Source organism: Meles meles, chromosome 9 (assembly GCF_922984935.1).
Source record: "Meles meles chromosome 9, mMelMel3.1 paternal haplotype, whole genome shotgun sequence".
NCBI lineage: Eukaryota > Metazoa > Chordata > Mammalia > Carnivora > Mustelidae > Meles > Meles meles.
This window is the reverse complement of record NC_060074.1, coordinates 47,809,780-47,829,945: the sequence shown is the minus strand read 5'-3', so window position 1 is coordinate 47,829,945 and position 20,166 is coordinate 47,809,780. Positions and strand designations below refer to the sequence as shown.

The window sequence follows — 20,166 nt, the reverse complement described above, 5'->3', positions numbered from 1 at the left end:
CCCTGCTTGTGTTCTGCTTTTGCTGTCTGTCAAATAAATGAATAAAATCTTTGAGGAAAAAAAAAATTTTATGGGATGCCTGGGTGGCTCAGTTGGTTGAGCATCTGCCTTCAGCTGGGGCCATGATCCCAGGGTCCTGGGATTGAGTCCCACATCGGGCTCCTCTCTCTGCCTGCCACTCCCCCTGCTTGTGCTCTCTCTCTCGCTCTCTTGACAAATTAATAAAATCTTAAAAAGGAAACTTAACAAAATTTTATTTAGAAAGTGGTGGGAGGTGGGCAGAGGGGGAGCAGACTCCCCACTGAGTGTGGAGCCCAGTGAAGGACCAGATCCTGAGATCACAACCCAAGCTGAAACCAAGAGCCAGATTCTGAACCAGCTGAGCCACCCAGGCACTTCCTAACTTTTGTCCACTTTTTAACTTGGGCTGTTGGTTTTCTTACTGGTGAATCATACTATCCACTTTTCTACTATTTACATTTTTAACTTCATACTCTTTGCAAACACCTGGCCATGTTTTACTCATTCTACTTCATTTTGTTTACTAGATTATTTCATTGCATTGGTGTGCCATACTTTAACAATAGATGTACAATGTTTTGATTGTACCCAGTTTTCATTAGCATCAGTAATGCCCTGATGAACATGTGTTCATATGGCTGTACGTATCTATGTGCTCCAGTTATTGCTGCATAATAAGCTACCTGAAAACAGTTGCTTAAAAGAACCATTTTAGAAGCACTTGGGTGGTTCAGTCCTTAAGTGTCTGCCTTTGGCTCAGGTTATGATCCCAGGGTCATGGGATTGAACCTCGTGTTGGGCTCCCTGCTTGGTGGGAGCTTCTCCCTCTCCCACTCCCTGTTTGTGTTCCTCTCTGTCTCTCTCTCTGTCAAATAAATAAATAAAATCTTTTTTTTAAAAAACCATTACCACTCGGGATTTTTTTTTTTTATAGACTTTATTTGACAGAGATCACAAGTAGGCAGAGAGGCAGGTAGAGAGAGGGGAAGGGAAGCAGGCTCCCTGCGGAGCAGAAAGCCCAACACGGGCCGGATCCCAGGACCCCGGGATCACAACCCGAGCCAAAGGCAGAGGCTTTAACCCACTGAGCCACCCAGGCACCCCAACACTCAGAATTTTTGAGTCATGCATTTCAGCCAGGCTCAGCCGAGTGATTCTTTCCTTCTGTGTAATACTTTAGAGGTCACTGGGGTAGCTGGAAGGTAGCATATGATAGGCGTCATAGACCAGAGTGCCTACACGAGACCTCTCCAGCACAGCAGTCCCAGGTACTGTAACTGTTCTCGCCATGCAGGGAGGGCTTCCAGAGAGTTCCAGTGAGCCTCAGTAGAAGCTGCACTACTTATGAAAACTGTTAGTCCTGAGAAATCTCACTACATTTTATTGGTCAAGCAAGTTGTTGGGGACAACCAGATATGGGATCACGTCCCAAGCTGAAGGCAGACACTCAATGACTGAGCCACCTAGGCGCCCCCAGAATTTTATTTCTTGTGCAGCAGTCCCAGTGTGAATAGCCCAGCTGGCAGCAGCCAGGCTCCATAGGATCACTCATGGGCCTCTTCCAGCACAGTGAATGCCCCCAGGGAGTTTTGTCATCATCAGTAGGGTCAAGGCCAGGTTGCAGGGAGGGGAAGTGGTGGGCAAAGGAAAAGCACCAGCCGCTGCGTGAAGGAGCACAAACTGCGTCTGATCACAGTTCATTGGCGCTTAACTGTGTATCCACATCCACCTGCAAGCAGGGCTGGGAAACAAAGTCAGTCTAGCAGGGCACTCGTGTGGCCAGCAGACTCTTCTAGAAGTACAGGAGTGCTGTAGACTGAGTAGTCCCCCAGATTCATAGGAGTGCTAGCCACCGATGTGACTGTACGCCGAGAGGGAATTAAGAGGAAGAAGAGACACTGGCGACCTCTCACCCACATGGTGGAAAGACTGGCTCAATTGGAGTCCCACGGTCTGTGCTGTCTGGACAGGGTAGCCTGGCTAACAGCAAGAAAGACTTTGCTGCCACAATCCTTGAGAAAGAGGGAAGAGTAAAACGGCTTTAGTGCCTTTTAGGTTTTTTTTTAAGGGACAATCCCAAACATGTAAGAGTAGGGGGGCCCTAATGAGCCCTGTGTGCTCATCAGCCAGTGGCACCTTACAACCCATTTTATGCCCCCTGTCTCCAAGCACACTTAGATCCAGAACCCCGTAATTTCCTCCACCAAGTGGACATCCTTGTGCCCACCTGTAAGGCCTCCATGGTGCTGTGAAGAGATCCTGCTTGCACAGCTCCAGGGCCGATTGTGCTGACCATCAGGCCTGAGACCGACCTGTCCATGCAGCAGAGCAGAAAGGAGACAATGTCCAGATGCGAGGCCACTCCCCTGCCCATGGTGGGGCCACAAGATCAGCACTGGATGCATGGAGATGCCAAAGTCACCCTGTGACCAGGAAGGAGAAGCTAGAACTGCTAACATGGGGGCCTGACCTTTGACATCACCAGGCAGCAGAAGCAGTTATCGGCTGCCTAACTCTGGACTTTGAGTTATGTGTGATAACAAAATATCCCCATGATGTAAGCCACAGGTAGACTGATACTCGTACTTAGTGTCATTCTGATATAAGAGGCAGGACGTGTTGAAGACTTGAAGCAAAACTGCTTGTTGTACCTTAATAACAAACCTCACCCTACTTGTGCTAGTTTAGCAACTGCTGTGGTCAAAAGGGCATGGCACCACCACCCTCCACACAAGGCCCAACGGCCAGGTTCCTCCATTTTCACAAACATCCAGCAAGGCCAGGCATTCACAAGCTGACACGCTGCATTACATGTTCTCCCTGTAGTAAGCTCATCCTGCAGATGTGGTTCAAGGTTGGCTGGCACCTGCCCAAGCCTGGGAAGGTTTCCTTTCTCTTGTAATGCTTTCATCCTTTAAAGGCCCAGGAGATGGACATTTGAGAATAGGAAACATAAAACCAAAGGCTATTGCTTCTGTCCCTGTAAATTATGCTCTAGCCTTTGTATCAGTGAGCCCTCCCTAGGCTGTGCTGCCGTAATGGGGGCCCTGCAGTCTCCGGGAGGGACTCGGAATCCCGCTGGCTTACTTCTTGTGCTACCTATCCGTCTGTGGCCATAGCCTGGCCCTAGCTTTATTTCCTTCACTGGCGATCCAGGGTGAAAACATAGCCCTAACCGTGCATATTCTCTTCTCACGGGGGGAGGGGAGGTGTGTGATGGGGCGAGGAAGGAACTGCCAAGCCAAACAGCTTCCACAGCTTCCCCCTAAAAGGACGCGAGCCAGCTGTGAATCCAACAGCGTTTGGAAGCCGCACAGCCAATATCAACATCAAGGAAGGGGGCAAATGCTTTGGAAGAATACTATCATCTACCACCCTTCCCGAACTCAGACTGCATCAGGCAAAACGGTTGGGGGACAAGAAGCCACACTAGCTGCCTCGGGAAGTCACGTTCTGAGGGGCTTGAGACGAGAAGTCGGGGAGGTCGCGGAGGGTGAGCTCCAGAGCCCCGAGAAGCCGCCGCCACCCACCCTGGCAACCTCAGCAAGCTCTTGCGGGCAGCCGTGCGGCAGGTGCCCCTGAGAGCTCACGAGAAAGCAGCCTTGACGGCCGAGTCCAGCACAAGTCCAGACGCGAAGCCGGCTGCGTGGGGATGCTGCGGGACGCGGTTCCTGGCTCGTAGTGGCCTGCGAGTCCGCTTCGTCGCCAGCCCCGCGGCTTCCAGCGCTGGCCCCGGCGCACGGGCACTCCCGGACCGGCCCTCGGGAGTCAGCACGGCACCCGCCCTTGAGCGCACGGTCTCGCCCAGAGCATGCGCAGGCGACCCGGACGCCCCTGAAGGGGCAACAGCGCCCGGGAACCTCCCGACGGGACGGGGACCCCCCCCTCAGGAGTCGGGCACAAGGGCCGGCAAAACCGCCCCTTCGCTCCCCTGCAAGGCGGCCTCCGGCGTCTCTGACTCGCGGTTCCCCCGGCCCTGCAGTCCCGAGAAGCAGAGTAGACACCACCGTCTCCCCGGGACTGCCGCGGGGCAGGGAAGTCCCGCCCCCGACCTTCCCGCCAGCAGCCCGCCCACTCAGCCGCCTGCTCGACCGCTCCGGAAGGTGGGGCCTCCGCCGGAAGGGGCGGGACGACCATTTCACCCTTGCCCCGCCCCTAGGCCGATACCAGCCAATCCGGAAAAGGCCGGAAAATGGCAGCCAATCCCAGGTCCGATCCTCCCGAGTCAATTCCAGAGCGCGCCGGGGACGCGGGCCTATTTCGGCCCGTCCCAGCGCGCGCCGCGGGCGCAGGTCCGTTTCAGCCAATCGCAGTGCGCGCCGCCAACTCCCGCCAATGGGAGCTCCGAGCGACGCCGGGGACGCGGTGGCGGCGGGCGGCGGGAAGGCGCGAGCATGGCGGCCCGGCGCGGGGCCCTCATTGTGCTGGAGGGCGTGGACCGCGCCGGGAAGAGCACGCAGAGCCGCAAACTGGTGGCAGCGCTGTGCGCCGCGGGCCACCGCGCCGAGCTGCTCCGCTTCCCGGGTGGGTGTGGCGCCGGCGGGGCTGCTCGGTGTCTGGGCCGCGAGGCGGTGGGGCCGCTGGGTGTCGGGCGGGGCCAGGGGGCGGCGGGGCAGTCGGTGTCGGGGGCCGCTCGATGTCGGGGCTGCGGGGCGGTGGCTGCAGTCGTGGGCGGGCGGGCGATCCCGGCGCTGGCGGGAATCCGGGCCGCGGCTTCTGGCCTGGCTGTTCCCGTCAGAGCGGCTGGAGGGATGGCTTCACCGGCCGGACGTGCGCACGGAGACCCCGGTGCGGCGGTCTCCCCGCGACGCCTTAGGCGGGCGGATCGGGCAGCGGCGCGCGGCGGGTTCGTGGGGCTCCAGCCTTCCCTCCCTTGAGCGCTTCCGTGCCGGCACCTGCACCCCGTGGCCGGCTCTCGGGGACACTCCGAACCCGGGGGGCGCCGCAAATGTAACCGCAGCCGGCGGCCCGGCCCCAGCCGTGTCTTCACTCAGGTGGGAGGCCTGCGCTCACTTAGTGGGTCTCTCTCTCTGTGTTTAGAAAGATCAACTGAGATCGGCCGGCTGCTGAGCTCTTACTTGGAGGAGAAAAGGGAGCTGGAGGACCACTCGGTGCATCTGCTCTTCTCCGCGAACCGCTGGGAGCAAGTGTAAACGCTACTGATGCGCCACCCGCCCCCAGCGCTTTACCTCCTGCTTGACCGTGGCGGGTGAACGCGGCTCAGCGCTGCTTGGCTCTCTACGCGGGCGCCGTGGGCTGTGGGCAGTAAGCCCGAGGCCATACCTGGGCGAGCGCCAGTCCTGTCCCCCTGACGCCAACCCTGTGCTTGCCAAAGAGCACGAACTCGCACTTCTTCTTCCTCCTGCCCTGCCACCTCTTTGTAATGAACAGACAGACGTCGTTTTGTAGGGTAGTTTTAGGGTTATGGAAAAGTTACTAATAAGTACAGTTCCCCCACCCCTGTCCCTCTCCCCCTTCTGCCCCCGGTTTCTCATATTATTTGTCTTAGATTAGTGTGTTACATTTGTTACAGTGGATGAACTGATGTTGACGCTTTTCTGTAAAGATTTTATTTCTTTGAGAATGAGAGAGGGTGAGAGGAGGGTGAGGGTGGGGCGCAGGGGGAGACAGGCATGCTCCGTGCTGAGCGTGAGCCCAGTTCCCAGGCCCCTGAGATTAGGAGCTGGCGGGGGTCAGAAACAGCCCCACAGTGCCGCATGTTGACAACATTAACAGAAGTTCACAGCTTACTCCCCTCCGCCCACTTTTACTTTACATTTTCTACCTCTTCACTCAGCATTTAAGTGTGAGCAAGTGCCTGTGCTGTGTGCTTTTAGATGTTTTTGTTTCCTTTTTTTTTTTTTAAGATTTTATTCATTTTGACAGAGCGATCACAAGTAGGCAGAGGCAGGCAGAGAGAGAGGGGGAAGCAGGTTCCCTGCTGAGCAGAGAGCCCAATTCGGGGTTTGATCCCAGGACCCTGAGATCATGACCTGAGCCAAAGGCAGAGGCTTAACCCACTGAGCCAACCAGGCGCTCTACGTTTCCATTTATTTTTTAACATAAATGAAGAGGTCCTCCCATACAAACCATCTCATAACTGGCTTTCTGATGCTGCCTTGCCAAGCTATGACTTTCTGGTCAGTCTGGGGTGCTCTCCAGAAAGGCTGTTGGCAGTAGATTCGGCCAGATGCCTGTTCGTGGTTTTGCACCGTTCCCTCTTCAGGCTAGCCTGCACCTCTCTCTTCTGGTTTAGTGGTGTCTGCTTTGCAAAGTCCTTCCCACTCCCAAAGAAAAGAGCAAAATGAGATCATTTTTATAATCCTTAATACATCTGGAATTTATGGACATAATTGTTCTGATTTTACTTTTTGGGGCTTTATAGAAAAATAAGGCAGTTCCATTTAAAAGTGAAAATGCTAACCCAGCTTCCTAGTGATCCTGCCCCCGCTACACAGGTCTGCATGCCTATGCTCCTCATATCTTCTGCCTCAGCTCCCACAGCTACACCTTCGGGTCATTCCAACCACCGCCATTTGATTGGTCAGATTTGAAAGTCCTTGGGTGACAGGTCAGACGCCGGGTCACATGTGGCACCACTGCTCAGCAGCTGTGTGACCGTGGCTCTGCACAACTGCTCTGCACCGCAGCTTCCTCATCAGAGTGGCGGTTGTGGTGGTGTCCCATGGTGGTGCCCCCAGCCAAGGTCAAGGAAAGCTGGCCAGGCAGGCATGGAAGTGAGGGCTCAGTCAACCTGGGATGTTTGGAAGAACTTTTTGAGAAACTGGTGTTTTCCTCCAGCCCTTTAATTGTCCACTTCTCTGCTATGCTTCGTCTTAACTGAGTCAGTTGCTGGTTCCCAAAAATGCTTGTCCTTTGGCATCTTTAAAGTTCAGGAGCACAGAGTGTGTGGCACTCCCCTTGCAGAACGGGGTGGCACCCTCCGTTTCCCTCCCTATCTCTGTTTACCAAAACCCAGTGCTCCTCCAGGAGAGTCGAAAATAGTACTGCCTGCAAGAATTCATTCCTAGAAATGAGCGGTCTTTTACTTCATCAATCTGGCAATTGTTTTTTTTTTTTAAGATTTTATTTATTTATTTGACAGACAGAGATCACAAGCAGGCAGAGAGGCAGGCAGAGAGAGAGGGGGGAAGCAGGCTCCCTGCTGAGCAGAGAGCCCGATGCGGGGCTCGATCCCAGGACCCTGAGATCATGACCTGAGCCGAAGGCAGAGGCTTTAACCCACTGAGCCACCCAGGCGCCCCAATCTAGCAGTTTTCTACTTCACATAGTTTTAAGTTTTTACTTCGGAATAATTCTAGTCAGCTGGAAGAGTTGCAAGAACAGTGCCAAGAATCCAGACTTCACTTGTTATTCATACTTTGTCACATTTGTGTTATCATTTGCTCACTTTCTAAAAATTACAGGTCATTTATTTTATGAAATTCAGAGTTGGTCTGATGTTTCCTCACAAGTAGATCTGGATTTGTATTTTTGTCAGGAATACCATGGAAGTGACGTTGAGTCAGTTGTCTTCAGGACAACGAGCCAGGAAGGATCCAGTGCGGTTTGGCTGTCACTGGATTGCTTGTGAAAGGTGTGCTGGCCAGGCTGTTCCACCAAATGACTCCTTCCTGTTACAAGTAGTCAAAAGGGGAGGGACATGTGGGTGGCTCAGTCAGTTGAGCGTCTGCCTTCAGCTCAGGTCATCATCGCGCGGTCCTGGGATCAAGTCCCACATCAGGCTCCCTGCTCCATGGGGAGCCTGCTTCTCCCTCTGCCTGATGCTCCCCCTGCTTGTGTGTTCTCTCTGGCAAATAAATAAAATCTTTTTTTAAAAATCAGTATAAGAAAGGGGAGGGAATACTATAAAAGTACGTAAATATCCCCTTATCAAACTTTGATTTTGTACTTTATTGTTCATTAATAAACCTGCTTGAGTCTGTTGTGATTTCAGATGGTGACTTTTCTAATCCGTCACTTCTGCATGTATTAGTCGGCTTCCTACGTAAGGAAGAGCCTCCCCTGTTCATCTGTGTGCCCATCATTGACATGGGCTCACATGCTCTTTTTTACTTGGTGGGTCACACTATCAGCTGTTTTAATGTTCAGATTATTGCAAATTTGGCCTCTGGAAATCTCTTCACGTTGGCTCCTGTGTCCATTTTTTGAGAACTTTCTGGGAGAACAAGATGTTCAGGTTTCTCTGTGTTTTCTCCTGCTCCAGCCCAGGAGCCAGCTGCTCCTTTCTATGTAGTTGCAGAGTACAACATCTTGGTGCTGGGTGCTTGCTGCTAGCGAGCATCCCTGACTCTAGACTCCAGTTGTGGTTGGACCTGCATGTAAGTTTATCTTCGTCTGTGTCTGTTTCTCTCTATCTGTGGTCACTGATACCTGATGGTCCAGCCCAGTGCCATGCTCTTTCTGGCTCATGGCATCGTCAGTCTACCCACCTGTGTAAAAGCCTACATAGAGGTCACTGCTGGTTTTCACCTCTATTCTTATAACAAGGGCACCCTGAGTGCTGTGTTCAGAGGTCTCTTTGGGCAGGATTTTCCCCTCTTCACTCTGTGTTCATTTGGGTACAGGTTCGTTTGACTTTTATGTGATTTTAGGGGTTTTTTTTTCCCCGTTTGATTTAATTTTTGAATACATGAAACATTAAATGGTTCTAAAAGTCAGAGTCTTAGAAGAAGGTCACTGCCTTACCCACCCACTTCTGCCCATCCTCTGTGGGTAACCTATTCCATTCATTTTTTTAAAATAAGGATGTTATTTATTTAATCAACAGAGATCACGTAGGCAGAGAGATGGGGGAAAGTAGACTCCCTGCCAAGCAGAGAGCCCAAAGTGGGGCTCGATCCCAAGAGCCTGAGATTATGACCTGAGCCGAAGGCAGAGGCTTAACCCACTGAGCCACCCAGCTGCCCCCTATTCCATTCTAGTGGTCCCCTCTGGAATTATTTTACACACAGGCAGAGATGTATGTGATGTCTTCATTCTCCAGTTTGCCCCGTTCCTCAAAACGTAGCCTGTCACGTGTGGTCCTCTGCTTTCCCAACGACATCAGGAGGTGGTGGTGTCAGCTGATGGACATGGCCCTTGCTCCTCGTACAACGGAGTGGTCCTCTTGTGCATGTGCTGTAGTTATATTTTCTACCAATTTTCTGTTTGTGACATCAAGTAATTGTTTTTAATAGTTTGCGATTACAGCTAATGCTGTGATGGAAACTGCATTTTAGTGCTGGAGGTGTACCTTCTCCCTCCCTACCGTTCTGTGCGCTCCTCAAGGACATCTCATCTTTCTGTTCCACAAAGTGCAAGTGACACTTCCTACTAATGTCAAGCTCCTTGTCTGCGCGTCCTCCGAAGGTCTTGGGGCAGGGGGAGGGGGGTTGAGCTGCCATCACCTGGTTGAGGACATCCTTGGCCAGCCCATCCCTCCTCGTCCTGGCCTTTCAGACTCTAGGCAGCAAGCATGATCCCATCCTCACTGCATCTGCGCCTTTGCTCTCCGGGGCTCTCCTTCCCAGCAGGATCACCCAGCCCCTCCGCATACCCCCTGCACATCCCCTCTTCCTATTCTCGCCCAGATGACCCTCAAGCCTGCCTCTGTCCATTCGTCTTCACCAGTTGTGATTGTTCTGTTTTCGTGGACTTATCTTCTCCACATTGGGCTTTGCTGGGAGTACCCCCGTGGCATCTTCTGAAGAGAAGACCCGGAGCTTTTCTGAATACACACGAGGCCACAAATCGCTGCCCTGTCCACCCTTCACTGCGCTGGTTTCTGTATTGGTGAATTACACTGTCGGCCTGGGAAGCCGGGACCACAGCTCAGAAACGCTCTCTGTTTTTAGGCCTCTGATCAAGAAGAAGTTGGGCCAGGGCATCACCCTCGTCGTTGACAGATATGCATTCTCTGGTGTCGCCTTCACCAGTGCAAAGGAGGTGAGTGCCACGTGGCCCCAGTGGGATGATGCCAGGTGTGGACTCAGGAGCATGTGGTGCATTAGGGCCCTTCCCTTTGCCTGGTCCACTTGCTGTGTATTGGTGGGAGGAGCAGACGTTGACAGAGCCGTACCTCGTCAGTAATGTCAACGGTGGGTGTCGCCATGTCCCTTCCCCACGATGGTCGCTCAGCAGTGCTCCTCTGTTCGGTGTCTTGTTTGCAGAGTGGATGGTGCATGTCAGGCAGCTTCTGTGGGTTTTCCCAGCCTCCGCGAGCCAGCCGTGGAGCTGTCATTTGGGGTACAGGGGCTACTCTGCCACTGTGGTCTGCAACTTAGTAGAACTTTTCAGCTACATACCAGCTGAGAAAACGATATCCCACCCAGCACTGTCCCCTGCTTCAGAGCGTGCTGCTCTCTGTCCCGACCCACCAGACAGACACATCGCCAGCTCCTTCGTGGACACTTCAGCTCGTGTCCCAAAAATGACTTCTTACAAATGCAGGTGTTGCATGCTGCCATCATTCGGTCCGTGTGTGCAGTGGCCATTCACTTAGAAATGGATTCATCCCGGGTTTCTGCAGTCGAACTGGATTGGAATCCATGTCAGGGCCGTACTTGACGTGTGTCTTAGATCTCTGTGATGATACAGGCTCCCACATTTCCATTTTTCCTTGCATTAACATTTTTTAAGATTTTATTTTGGGGAGGTCACTTGAAGGAGTTCTGGGCTATCATATCTAGAGACACAGGGCATCTGGCTGTCTGGTTTGTGGTAACAGCCCTGGGTGATGGTACCTTCACGAGGGGTTGCAAAATGGTGACCTCCTAATTCTGCCCGTCATTCCTCGTGTGCTGGCTGGACACTTGCCCTCTGGAAGTGTTGGTCAGTGAGATTCCATCTGGAAGAGGAGGAAGTGACCATCGTGCCCTGGATTGTCTCCCGCGTGTCTTCCTGATGTGCTGCTGGGGGGTCTGTGGGGGCTGACGGGCTCACTCCTCAGCTGAGTACCTTACTTGAACCGGGTTCTAACCCTAAGTCTTCAGAGCTCTGCCGCTTTGAGACAGGGCCTTCCTGGCCATGACCTTTTCCTCCAAAAATGGGGACACTGTTTTTAGAAGTTGATGGGATGAATAGGAGCAGGAGGGTGGAGGAGAGGCCTGTGGTGCATGCTTGCAGCAGGGTTCCAGCATTCTGTCAAGGGGGTTCACACCCTTATCCAGCAGAGGTGTGGGTACAGGACCCAAACTAGGGGTTATTCCCCCCATGGGCCCATATGCTGCCTACCCCAGGCCTCCTGTGTGCAGTGGGCCTCCAGGGTCTGCCACGTGGACTGAGTGTTCTGCCTGGCCAGAGGGCATGGGACTGTGTTGGCAGGCCCACCCTTGGACCCAGGCTGTGGGTGCTGATTCCACGGGGCTATGGGGAATCCTGTCTTTGTATATTCACAAAGTCAAAGCAAACGAAGGTTATGTGGGAGAAGGCAAAACCATTTGAGATCTCAGGAATAAAAACCACTACCATGTAAGAAGGCTCCATTTTTGGTATCTCAGCTGGACATTAGCTCATTTTTCCCCTTTTATGAATTTTGAAATCAAGAATTAGACCGCATTAAACCTTCTTTCTCTAACTCTTGGGTTCCATGCTGCCAGAATTTCTCCCTGGATTGGTGCAAGCAGCCGGATGTGGGCCTCCCCAAGCCAGACCTGGTGGTGTTCCTTCAGTTACAGCTGGCGGAGGCTGCGGCGCGGGGAGAGTTCGGCCGTGAACGCTATGAGAACGGGAACTTCCAGGAGCGGGCACTGCGTTGCTTCCACCAGCTGATGGCGGACGAGACTCTGAACTGGAAGGTGAGGGTGTCTTCTGGTGTTGCCCACAGAACCGGCCAGCTGGAAGCCGCTGACAAGTGGCTCAGGTCCTGCGCCTGAGCGGAGCCATTGGCCAAAGGCTGCTCCGCTGGCTGGGCCTCAGGGCACCCTCTCGGTTTCTGCTCCTTTGTGATTGTGTGAAACAAGGGAGATGGGTGCCTGCTAGGTGAGTTGGGGAGAATGGGCCAGACAGCCCCTCCCAAACAGCAGTCCTGCACAGGCAGCTGTCCTCTGCCAGGTTTTGCCATGCTTGTCCTAGAACACCGACCTGTAAGGCACTCCTCACACTGCCTTCCCTCTCACCTGTGAGTCACACTCTGGCTTGTGTCTGCAGGCCCCGTGCCCCCCAGTCTCCTCGAAAGTTGGGACTGGCTGGTTTGGGGCTCATCCCCCACCCCCTGGGAGTCATTTGCTATCTCCCTCTCAACCATATCCTGCCAGTTCAGTCCCAGGGCCATTCCTTGTTTCCTCTCGTGGGGATGAGCACTTGTCTCCACGCTCACTCCCAGGCCTGGGCCTCACCCTCAGGCTCATGCCCCCCCCCCCCCCACTTTGCCGTCTCCTTGTGCTCAGTGCCCTGCAACCCTGCTCCCTCTACCTCCGCACCTCACCCAGGGCCTAGCCCCAGTCTCCATCCATGAAGGACCATAAGGTCCTCCCTGAGGAGGGACACCAGGGTTGCCAAATCGGGCCCCTTCCCCTTGCCTCCCTGCACACACCCATCCCCAGACCCAGTTCGTGTGAGCACACCCTGGTCGCCTGGACCCAGCTTTGTCCCCGTGTGGTCAGGGCAGCCTGGCAACCAGAAAGCTGATATTGTGGTTGGTTGACAGGTCTTACTGGTGAGACAGGCGGCCTTCTTGCTGCTCCGTTGGCCTCGGCTCCTAGTTTGGCCATCTTGTCTGGTTGGTGCTTCTCCTGTGACCTGCTTGTCTGCAGCCCTCCCCATTCGACTGCACTGACCTCTGCTTGCTCATTGCCAGGATGGGGGTTCCTCTCAGGGGGCTTCTTTGTGACACAGGTTGCACACATTTTTTTTTTTTAATTAGTTACTCCATGAATAGTTGTGACTTTATTATTTATTTTTATTTATTTGACACAGAGAGAGAGAGATCATGAGTAGGCAGAGAAGCAGGCAGAGAGAGGGGGGAAGCAGGCTCCCTGCCAAGCAGAGAGCCCGATGTGGGGTTTGATCCCAGGACCCTGAGATCATGACCTGAGCCAAAGGCAGAGCTTAACCCACTGAGCCACCCAGATGCCCCTGCACACATATTTTTTAAGTATGGCTTTCACCACTAGCTAGAAGTACAGTGTTCCATGAAACCGCTCATGAGTGAAAATGCCATAAAGCAAAGAAGCAGTCACCCCTGATTGACACAGAAACCTTTTTAAGCATTCCCAGGGCTAGAAAATCACCTCTCTTAGGCTTTTCTGGTACTTAGGACACAACTTGCTAACAGATGCCCGGAGTCAATGGAGATGAAGCCCGCAGGCTCCCAGACACAGAGCCCAGCTCTGGCAGCCAGACGCCGAGCTGCCAAAAGAGATTCCTGAGAAGGAGCACGTGGGTGCTTTCTGCTGCTCTGGGTGCCTGGGACAGCTCCCTGCAGTGCTGACGCTGAATGAACTTTTTGCTTTTCACCTTTTTTTGTAAAAGCAAAACACTTTCTGGATTTTTTTCTGTTAGCAAAAATAGGTACTAACCTAAATCCTTCATGAAAGCAAAGTGGTGTACCACGAACTTTTGCAAAGCAGAGAATGCCTATGTATTCACAGGCTCTCCATCTCTCATGAGCTCACATCAGTGGTGAGCCTGTGCACTTGTCTAATGGTCGAAAAGGGCATTTCTTACCGCACATGGAAGCTTCAATCCCATTTTTATCCTGTTTAATTTTATCATACAAGAAATTACAAAGTTCTGTTCCCTTTCTGTTTTTCCTTTGTCTATCAGTTCTATGTGGTTTAAGCAATTCTTTTTTTTTTTTTTTTTAAAGATTTTATTTATTTATTTGACAGAGAGAGATCACAAGTAGGCAGAGAGGCAAGCAGAGAGAGTGAGAGGGAAGCAGGCTCCCTGCCGAGCAGAGAGCCCGATGCGGGACTCGATCCCAGGACCCTGAGATCATGACCTGAGCCGAAGGCAGTGGCCTAAACCACTGAGCCACCCAGGCGCCCCGGTTTAAGCAATTCTTAATTTATAACACATTTCAAACCCTGTAAGGAACAAGACAAGAAGGTATGAAATCAGGAGTGGGAATGGGGAAAGAAACAGGAAACCATCTCCTTCCAACCAGTGCTGGCTCTCTCCACCCCAAACCTCCCCAGTTTTCATCTCATGTCGCTTCTTCAACTTAAGAACATCTTTAAACATTTCCTGTATGCTGGATCTCATAGGATAGAACTCTCAGCTTTTGTTGGTCTGAAAATTAACTTTTTTAACATTCTTTGAAAAGATTTTTAAACAATAACAACAACAGCAAAAAGAAAACCTTAAAACTTGCAAGTACAATACAAAAAACTCTTCCTGGGACCATTTGAGAACAAATTAGTCTCTGATGCCACCTCCCTGCCGTGTACTGTCAAAACTGGGACATTACCGTGGATCCCTTGCTACCCTCAGGTCCCCAGGCCCCATTCAGGCTCCCCCACTGGTCCCACTAGTGTCCTTTTTAACAAATGACCCAGTGTACAGTCTCCTCTCTATTCTCCAGCTTGTGTGACTTTCATGACATTGACACTTTTGAAGTTCACAGGGGGTGATTTGGAAGTGAGTGTCCAATGGACTCGGCTTTTTCCCCATGATGGGATCCAGGCCGTGCGTCTTTGCTGGTGGCCTGGGAGGGGCACTGGGTTCTAACTGCATCCTGCCATGTGTGTAGGATTCCCTTTTGTTCCACTTCTAGTGATGTTCAGTTTCTGGAGTATTTATTTTTATTCGCATGCCGCTGACACACACTTAGACGAATGTCGGTGTGCAGCCAAGTGACTGGACAGGTTTGTACGTTACTTGGGGCTCACCACACAGGTGGCCTCACCTGTCACTACACAATGCCATCGTGGGATCCCTGACTGTGGTCTCTGTGCGGTGCTTCTCATCTGTCTGCCCCCATCCCCTCCCGTGAGGGGGCAGCCGTGCATCCTCTGCGCTTATGGCTCGGCTTCTGTGTGTGATTATTCACTTAGATGAGACTCCACATATAAGCGAAATCCTACAGTATCTGTCCTTCTCCATGTGACTCATTTCACGGAGGATGACAACATCTAGGGCCACCCGTGTTGTTGCCGATGGCAAGAGCTCATCCTTTTGTATGGCCGAGTGACATCCCTTTTCACCACTTGGCTCAGTGGTACTTGCCAGGCTTCTCCATGGGGACATGGACTCTATCTCCCCCTGTAAATAAGAAGCAGTTTGTGATGAGATTCTTATAAACCATGTAAAAATCTCACAGCTCATCGGATTTTCAGTTTGCCTATACATTCATATCTGTACGGATTCGTGTTTCTGTTTTGACTCCCTGCCATCCATGCTGTGCCCCGCCCAGCAGCTCCTGTTACCTTCTCGTGGGTCCCCTGCACGTTGGGACACTGACTGCCCCCCAGCACATTTATACTTTCAGGGTTCATCCTGTCCGCTTCCAGCCCTGCTCTGGGTTTGGCTGCTTCCCCAGGTTTCCATGCTGCCATCTTGAGGGGAAAGCTATCCTCAATCTGGGTCCGGGGGCCCAGGTGCTTGTTGGCATGCATGCCTCCGGGATGTCTCTGCCTCCGGGCCCTCAGAGGACTAGAGATATGGTTTAGATGTGATTGCCTGTGTTAGAGTTTATATGTAATGTGCGCATGTGTAGTACCTGTGTGTGTGCGAATTTATCTGTAATGTGTGCATAGTACACCCGTGTGCAGTGTGTCTGTGCATGTAGTATGCCTGTGTACGAGGTCATATGCAGAGTGTGTGTGCACGCACATGTATTACACCCATGTGTGAGGTTCAGCCTAGTTCATGGTTTGCAGTAAGCAGTCCCAAGAGCCTTCAGGCGGCTGTCACCATGTGGGGTCTCGGGCTGGGCAGATCATTGCGAGCCATGTAGTCAGACCTCCCAGATGGTCATACATGCCTCTGAATGAGTCTACAACTGCTGCAGCTTCTGCAGAACTGCCTGCCCCAGAGGCCCCATCAGGACCGAGCCTGGACTAACAGTGAGACAGGGCACCCCACCCTGAGTACACAGAATATTCTGTCCAGCTCGGTCATCCTCGCTTCAGGCAGAGAGTGGTTTCTCAGGTGGCTGGGTCACGTAGTGACCAGAGGTCCTCACGTTTTCATCGAGGGGGAGAGCAGCCAGGTGGGTCAGGATGGAACCCTCTTCCCCAGAAGGAGAGGAGTCAAACCCAGGGTTAGCTTCTGTGCAGAACTTTCTTGAGCTCTGAGCAGCATCTGGCCATGGCCTCAGAGGGGCAGACTCTCTCGGCCTCCTCTGCAGAGACCGAAGCCCCACCAACTAGGATGGCATGGGTGCTGGTGCGTGGGTGCCTCACTGACATGCCCACCGGCATGAGCTGGGGGAGGGAGAGGGTCTGATCAGTGGCAAGATGAGGTGTTTCTCCTGTATCTGGGCCACAGCAGGAGAGTGGGTCAGCTTCATCCCAAGGACATAAGCCAAGTCCCCTCCTCCCCTGCCAAGGGCAAAGGTCAGACAAAGGTGTAGGATGAAGAACCCCAGTGGTGTACTGTGCCCTTCTAGAACCCAGCCCCGTCTGAAATCCCTGCACACTGAAAGTAGTGAAGAGCATTAACCATTCTCTTTTTCTCCTGCCTCCCCCGTGGGGACAGATGGTCGACGCCTCCAAAAGCATTGAAGATGTCCACAAGGAAATCCACGCCCTCTCTGTGGACACCATCCAGGCCGTCACACAGAGGCCACTAGGCGAGCTGTGGAAGTAGCCGTGCAGTGCCCCCTCTTTTGGTCCTATGAGGCCGAGCTGGGTGGGGGGGGAGGGAGTTTGGACTCCAGACGACGTGCTCACTGTGCACAGAGCAGAGATAAGTCAGCGGGGCACACCGGGGGTGCCGCAGGCAGTGCTGCAAGCTTCCTCTGTCCTCCTCCCCCACCAGGCACCAGTAAATGACAGTGCTTTCTTATGGGAGTCTCATGACCACATGCAGGCAGTTCTAGTGAGATGGTCATCACCTGAAATTCTGTATTTCTTAGAGGCACCAATAAAAACACATCTGAAAAAGGCACCGTGGAAGCTCCCGCCTTCCTTAGCAGCTAAGGGCTTGCCGGAGAGCCCTTCCTAGCAGGCACGGCCCTGCGCTGGGTCCAGCCAGGCTGCATCCCAGGGGCACAATGGTCTGTCCCACCTCAGTGCTACAGATACAGGCTTGGTGTTGGTGTTTCCACTCTGTCTCACTGAAGCTACCCTGACTGGTCTGGCCTTTTGGAGAACCCGGAGCCAGAGCAGTGCAGACTGCTGAATGGAGGGCAGGCAGGGATCCCCCACCTGGAGGGTAGCAGCTTTCTCCTGTGGCTCGGATGTGCTCTCTGTGTGGGGCCTGGGCAGAGCCTGTGTGTGGCAGCATCTGTGCTTGTCGGGGTTCCTGGTCTGGTCACTGGGCAGCTGGCCCTCAGTCCTGGTCCTCGGGTGGCACCTCAAAAGGGGGCAAAAGACGTAATAGGTGAGCATTCCTGGTGGCTGTGCAGCCTTGAGGGAGGCCACGAGGGGACAGTCATGGAGACGCAGTTCCATGTCCTGTGATCACAGAGGGGACTGCTGCGCATTGGTGGGGCCCTGCTGGTGGCCAGGTGTCTGCCCAGAGTGGGCAGCACATGTGAGATCAGAGCCGGAGGACCTGCCACAGAGACACAGATACCATAAGGACTGCACATGGGGCCCAAGTCGGGCCCTGTGTCACCCGCAGGGCTGGTCTGGCAGCATGGTCTATAGCCGGCTTTGTGCTGCTTCCCACAACCAAGCCTCTGCGAGGAAAATGCGTGTCAGTCCAATCTCCTAAGACCCCGAACTTCTGCCTCTTGTACCCGTGTCAGGGCCACCGGGTCGGGGGGAGGGGAGGCTGAGTTGAGTCAGGGTGCCCAGGGCAGACCAGGACACGGTGGAGCAGTCTGCTCGGCTGGAGCTGTGGACGCAGGATGCGGGCCAGGCCGTGGGGTCGGAGGTGGGGGAACTCAGGAGGAGCAGCCAGAGCAGAGCGGGTCTCGTAGGTGGTGGGTGGTGCAACCAGGCTGGAGGCAAAAACGGTCCAACAGATTTAAGCTTTCTTCAGGGAATCCAGCATGTGTCTTGAAACATCTGGCCAGGGTTGCAAGGGCAGGCCTGGCCAACAGGGGCAGGGGGCAGGTGTATGGTATGGTATGTGACATGGTCCAGAGCCCCCAGATCTGGTGGCTTTTGCACTGGGTTGGGCAGAGTAACGGCCCCCAAAGATGGACACGCGGTCCTACTGGAGCCTGGGAACAGCACCTGCACAGCAAGGTGGAGAGACCCTCCTACCTTGTCTGGGAAGGCCCAAGACCAGTCACAGGGGTCTCCTGCAGGGAGGCAGGAGTCCCAGTCAGGGGACATTGGTGGCCACAGGACAGGTCAGAGGACACACCCTTGGGGCACTTAAGGTGGAACCCAGGCAGCTTCCAGGAGTGGGGAAAGGAGGGCAAACCTTGTGCCCTGGAGCCTCCAGGAGAAATCAGCCCTGCAGAGACCTTGACTTAAGACCACTGGCTTCCGGGATCCTGACAGGAAAGTTGTGGCTCGAAGTGGCTTCGTATGGGGGATGGTCCAGCACGAGAAGCTCCTATGGGTGTTTTCTAGAGGCCATGACACAGGTGGACCTCCTCACCTGGGAAGCAGCTGGTGCTTCCCTCCTGTGTCTGCCTTAGGCCCCTCACAGGGTCCCCCCCGATCGTCCCACCATGGGCCTTGCCCAAGTCCTGTGTGACTCGCAGCCAGCACTCAGCCCACCTGGAGGGACGCTGCTTTTACAAACCAAAATAAAGCTAGCTGCACTGGCGACACTTTCTACAAAGCCTCTTGTTGAAGGAGATCCTGTGTGTTCTCCTAAAGGCAAGTTCCCTTGTGTTCATTTTGGGGACCGTGAGGCCGAGTTACAGCATCACTGCTTGCAGGCTGGATGGGATGTGGGATGGGTCTGGGGCCATGCGCAGGCCACAGCCCCACCAGATCCCTCCCTGGAGTCCTCCAGTGGCATCAGGAGCCTAGGCCACGTTCCTGCTTTAACCACATCCACATAGAACTTGAGAAAAAATCAAGACACCGACAACAAAGTGTTTTCTACTGAAACTGTTATTATTTGCCATTAAGAATTGCAAACTACACTACTAAGAATGAACATTCTCTTCAGTAAGCCTTTTTCAAAACACATGAAACAAAGCTCTCTGTGGGTCAGGCCATCGCCTGCGTTACCAGCAGCAGTGGCGGCCGCGACATCGCCCGGTACCCAGCCCACGGCAGCCCATGTGTTTGTCAAAGAAACACAGTGCTGGAGGAGTGGAAACCAAGCTTCCCTGCTCCCCCAACTACCTCACTGACGGGGCGCAAGAAACACGAAAAACAAAACAAAGTCGCTTATGTGGGCAGCACACGGGCCGGCAGGACGAGCAGGCTCAGAGCGACCATGAGTTCGGGGCCTGCCCTCCCAGGCAGGGCTCAGAGGCGGCTATGTGGAGGCGCTCTGGGACAGCCCATCACCTCCGCCCAAGCCCCCCACAGCCCGTTTACACTTCTGGTGGGACAGAAGCCAGGCTTCCAAGATGGACAGCAAACCCAAGTGGGAGTGGTGTAGCCTGGGCCCAGAGCAGGTGCTAAAGGCTGCAGGTGCTGACGTTAGTGCTGAGAAGGATCTGGAAATGTCTCTGACTGGTACACGAGAGGGATGGGGCGCCAGGCTCACATCATAAAGCTGTGAGCTTTACCTTCTGGCCCCAAACCACCTAAAGCCTTGGTGAGTGGGAGGAAGGCGATGGCAGCAGGCCGCACACCCCGTCCCCCCCAGGTCTGGGGCCCCAGAGCAGCTCCTCCCCCCAACCCAACCCCGACCCAGAGGAAGCTGGCGTGACAAGCAAGCAGCAGCACGCGGGGCGTGTGGGATGCCCGGACCCGCAAAGAAGGCGTGAGAAAGAGGCAGCCCACTTGGGCTTTACCTGCGGCTCTGGGAAAGCAGGCACATCCCCGTCCTAGTGAGTCCCAAGCAAGGGGACATCTTTGGGTTTCCACCATGTGCCACCACTTTACTAGTTTGCTCCCCAGAGGAAGGAGAAACCCTGCCGCACTCCTTCAGCCCGATCTCCCGCTGAGGTAG

At 53.8% G+C, this 20,166-nt stretch overlaps 2 protein-coding genes across 3 annotated transcripts; one reads left to right on the top strand and one right to left on the bottom strand.

The window, feature by feature from the left end:
- Positions 1-1,013: 1,013 nt before the first annotated feature.
- Positions 1,014-4,417, bottom strand: LOC123950400. Its single transcript, XM_046018206.1, has 4 exons — positions 4,326-4,417; positions 3,612-4,176; positions 2,249-2,444; positions 1,014-2,033 (listed from the first exon to the last, which is right to left on the bottom strand). The coding sequence occupies exons 1-4, from the start codon at positions 4,415-4,417 to the stop codon at positions 2,002-2,004; spliced, it is 885 nt and encodes a 294-aa protein (XP_045874162.1). The 3' UTR covers positions 1,014-2,001.
- DTYMK (deoxythymidylate kinase) lies at positions 4,367-17,076 on the top strand. 2 transcript variants are annotated; one of them, XM_046019790.1, is made up of 5 exons: positions 4,367-4,545; positions 5,062-5,170; positions 9,879-9,969; positions 11,694-11,819; positions 16,666-17,076. In XM_046019790.1, exons 1-5 carry the CDS (start codon positions 4,416-4,418, stop codon positions 16,774-16,776), a joined length of 567 nt encoding a protein of 188 aa, XP_045875746.1. In that variant the 5' UTR covers positions 4,367-4,415; the 3' UTR covers positions 16,777-17,076. The 2 variants fall into 2 exon arrangements, with proteins under 2 accessions (XP_045875746.1, XP_045875744.1); XM_046019788.1 differs by having other exon boundaries at positions 4,371-4,545; positions 11,622-11,819.
- Positions 17,077-20,166: the final 3,090 nt, after the last annotated feature.

Excerpts from the sequence above, each read along its gene's own strand:
- DTYMK (XM_046019788.1), top strand. The coding sequence starts at position 4,416 with ATGGCGGCCCGGCGCGGGGCCCTCATTGTGCTGGAGGGCGTGGACCGC. Across the intron at positions 9,970-11,621 it reads CCTTCACCAGTGCAAAGGAG|AATTTCTCCCTGGATTGGTG; the intron begins GTGAGTGCCACG and ends CCATGCTGCCAG. Across the intron at positions 11,820-16,665 it reads ACGAGACTCTGAACTGGAAG|ATGGTCGACGCCTCCAAAAG; the intron begins GTGAGGGTGTCT and ends CCGTGGGGACAG.
- LOC123950400 (XM_046018206.1), bottom strand. The coding sequence starts at position 4,417 with ATGCTCGCGCCTTCCCGCCGCCCGCCGCCACCGCGTCCCCGGCGTCGC. Across the intron at positions 4,177-4,325 it reads GGCGGCGCGCACTGCGATTG|GGGCGGGGCAAGGGTGAAAT; the intron begins GCTGAAACGGAC and ends GTATCGGCCTAG. Across the intron at positions 2,034-2,248 it reads GCACCATGGAGGCCTTACAG|GATTGTGGCAGCAAAGTCTT; the intron begins GTGGGCACAAGG and ends CTCTTTCTCAAG.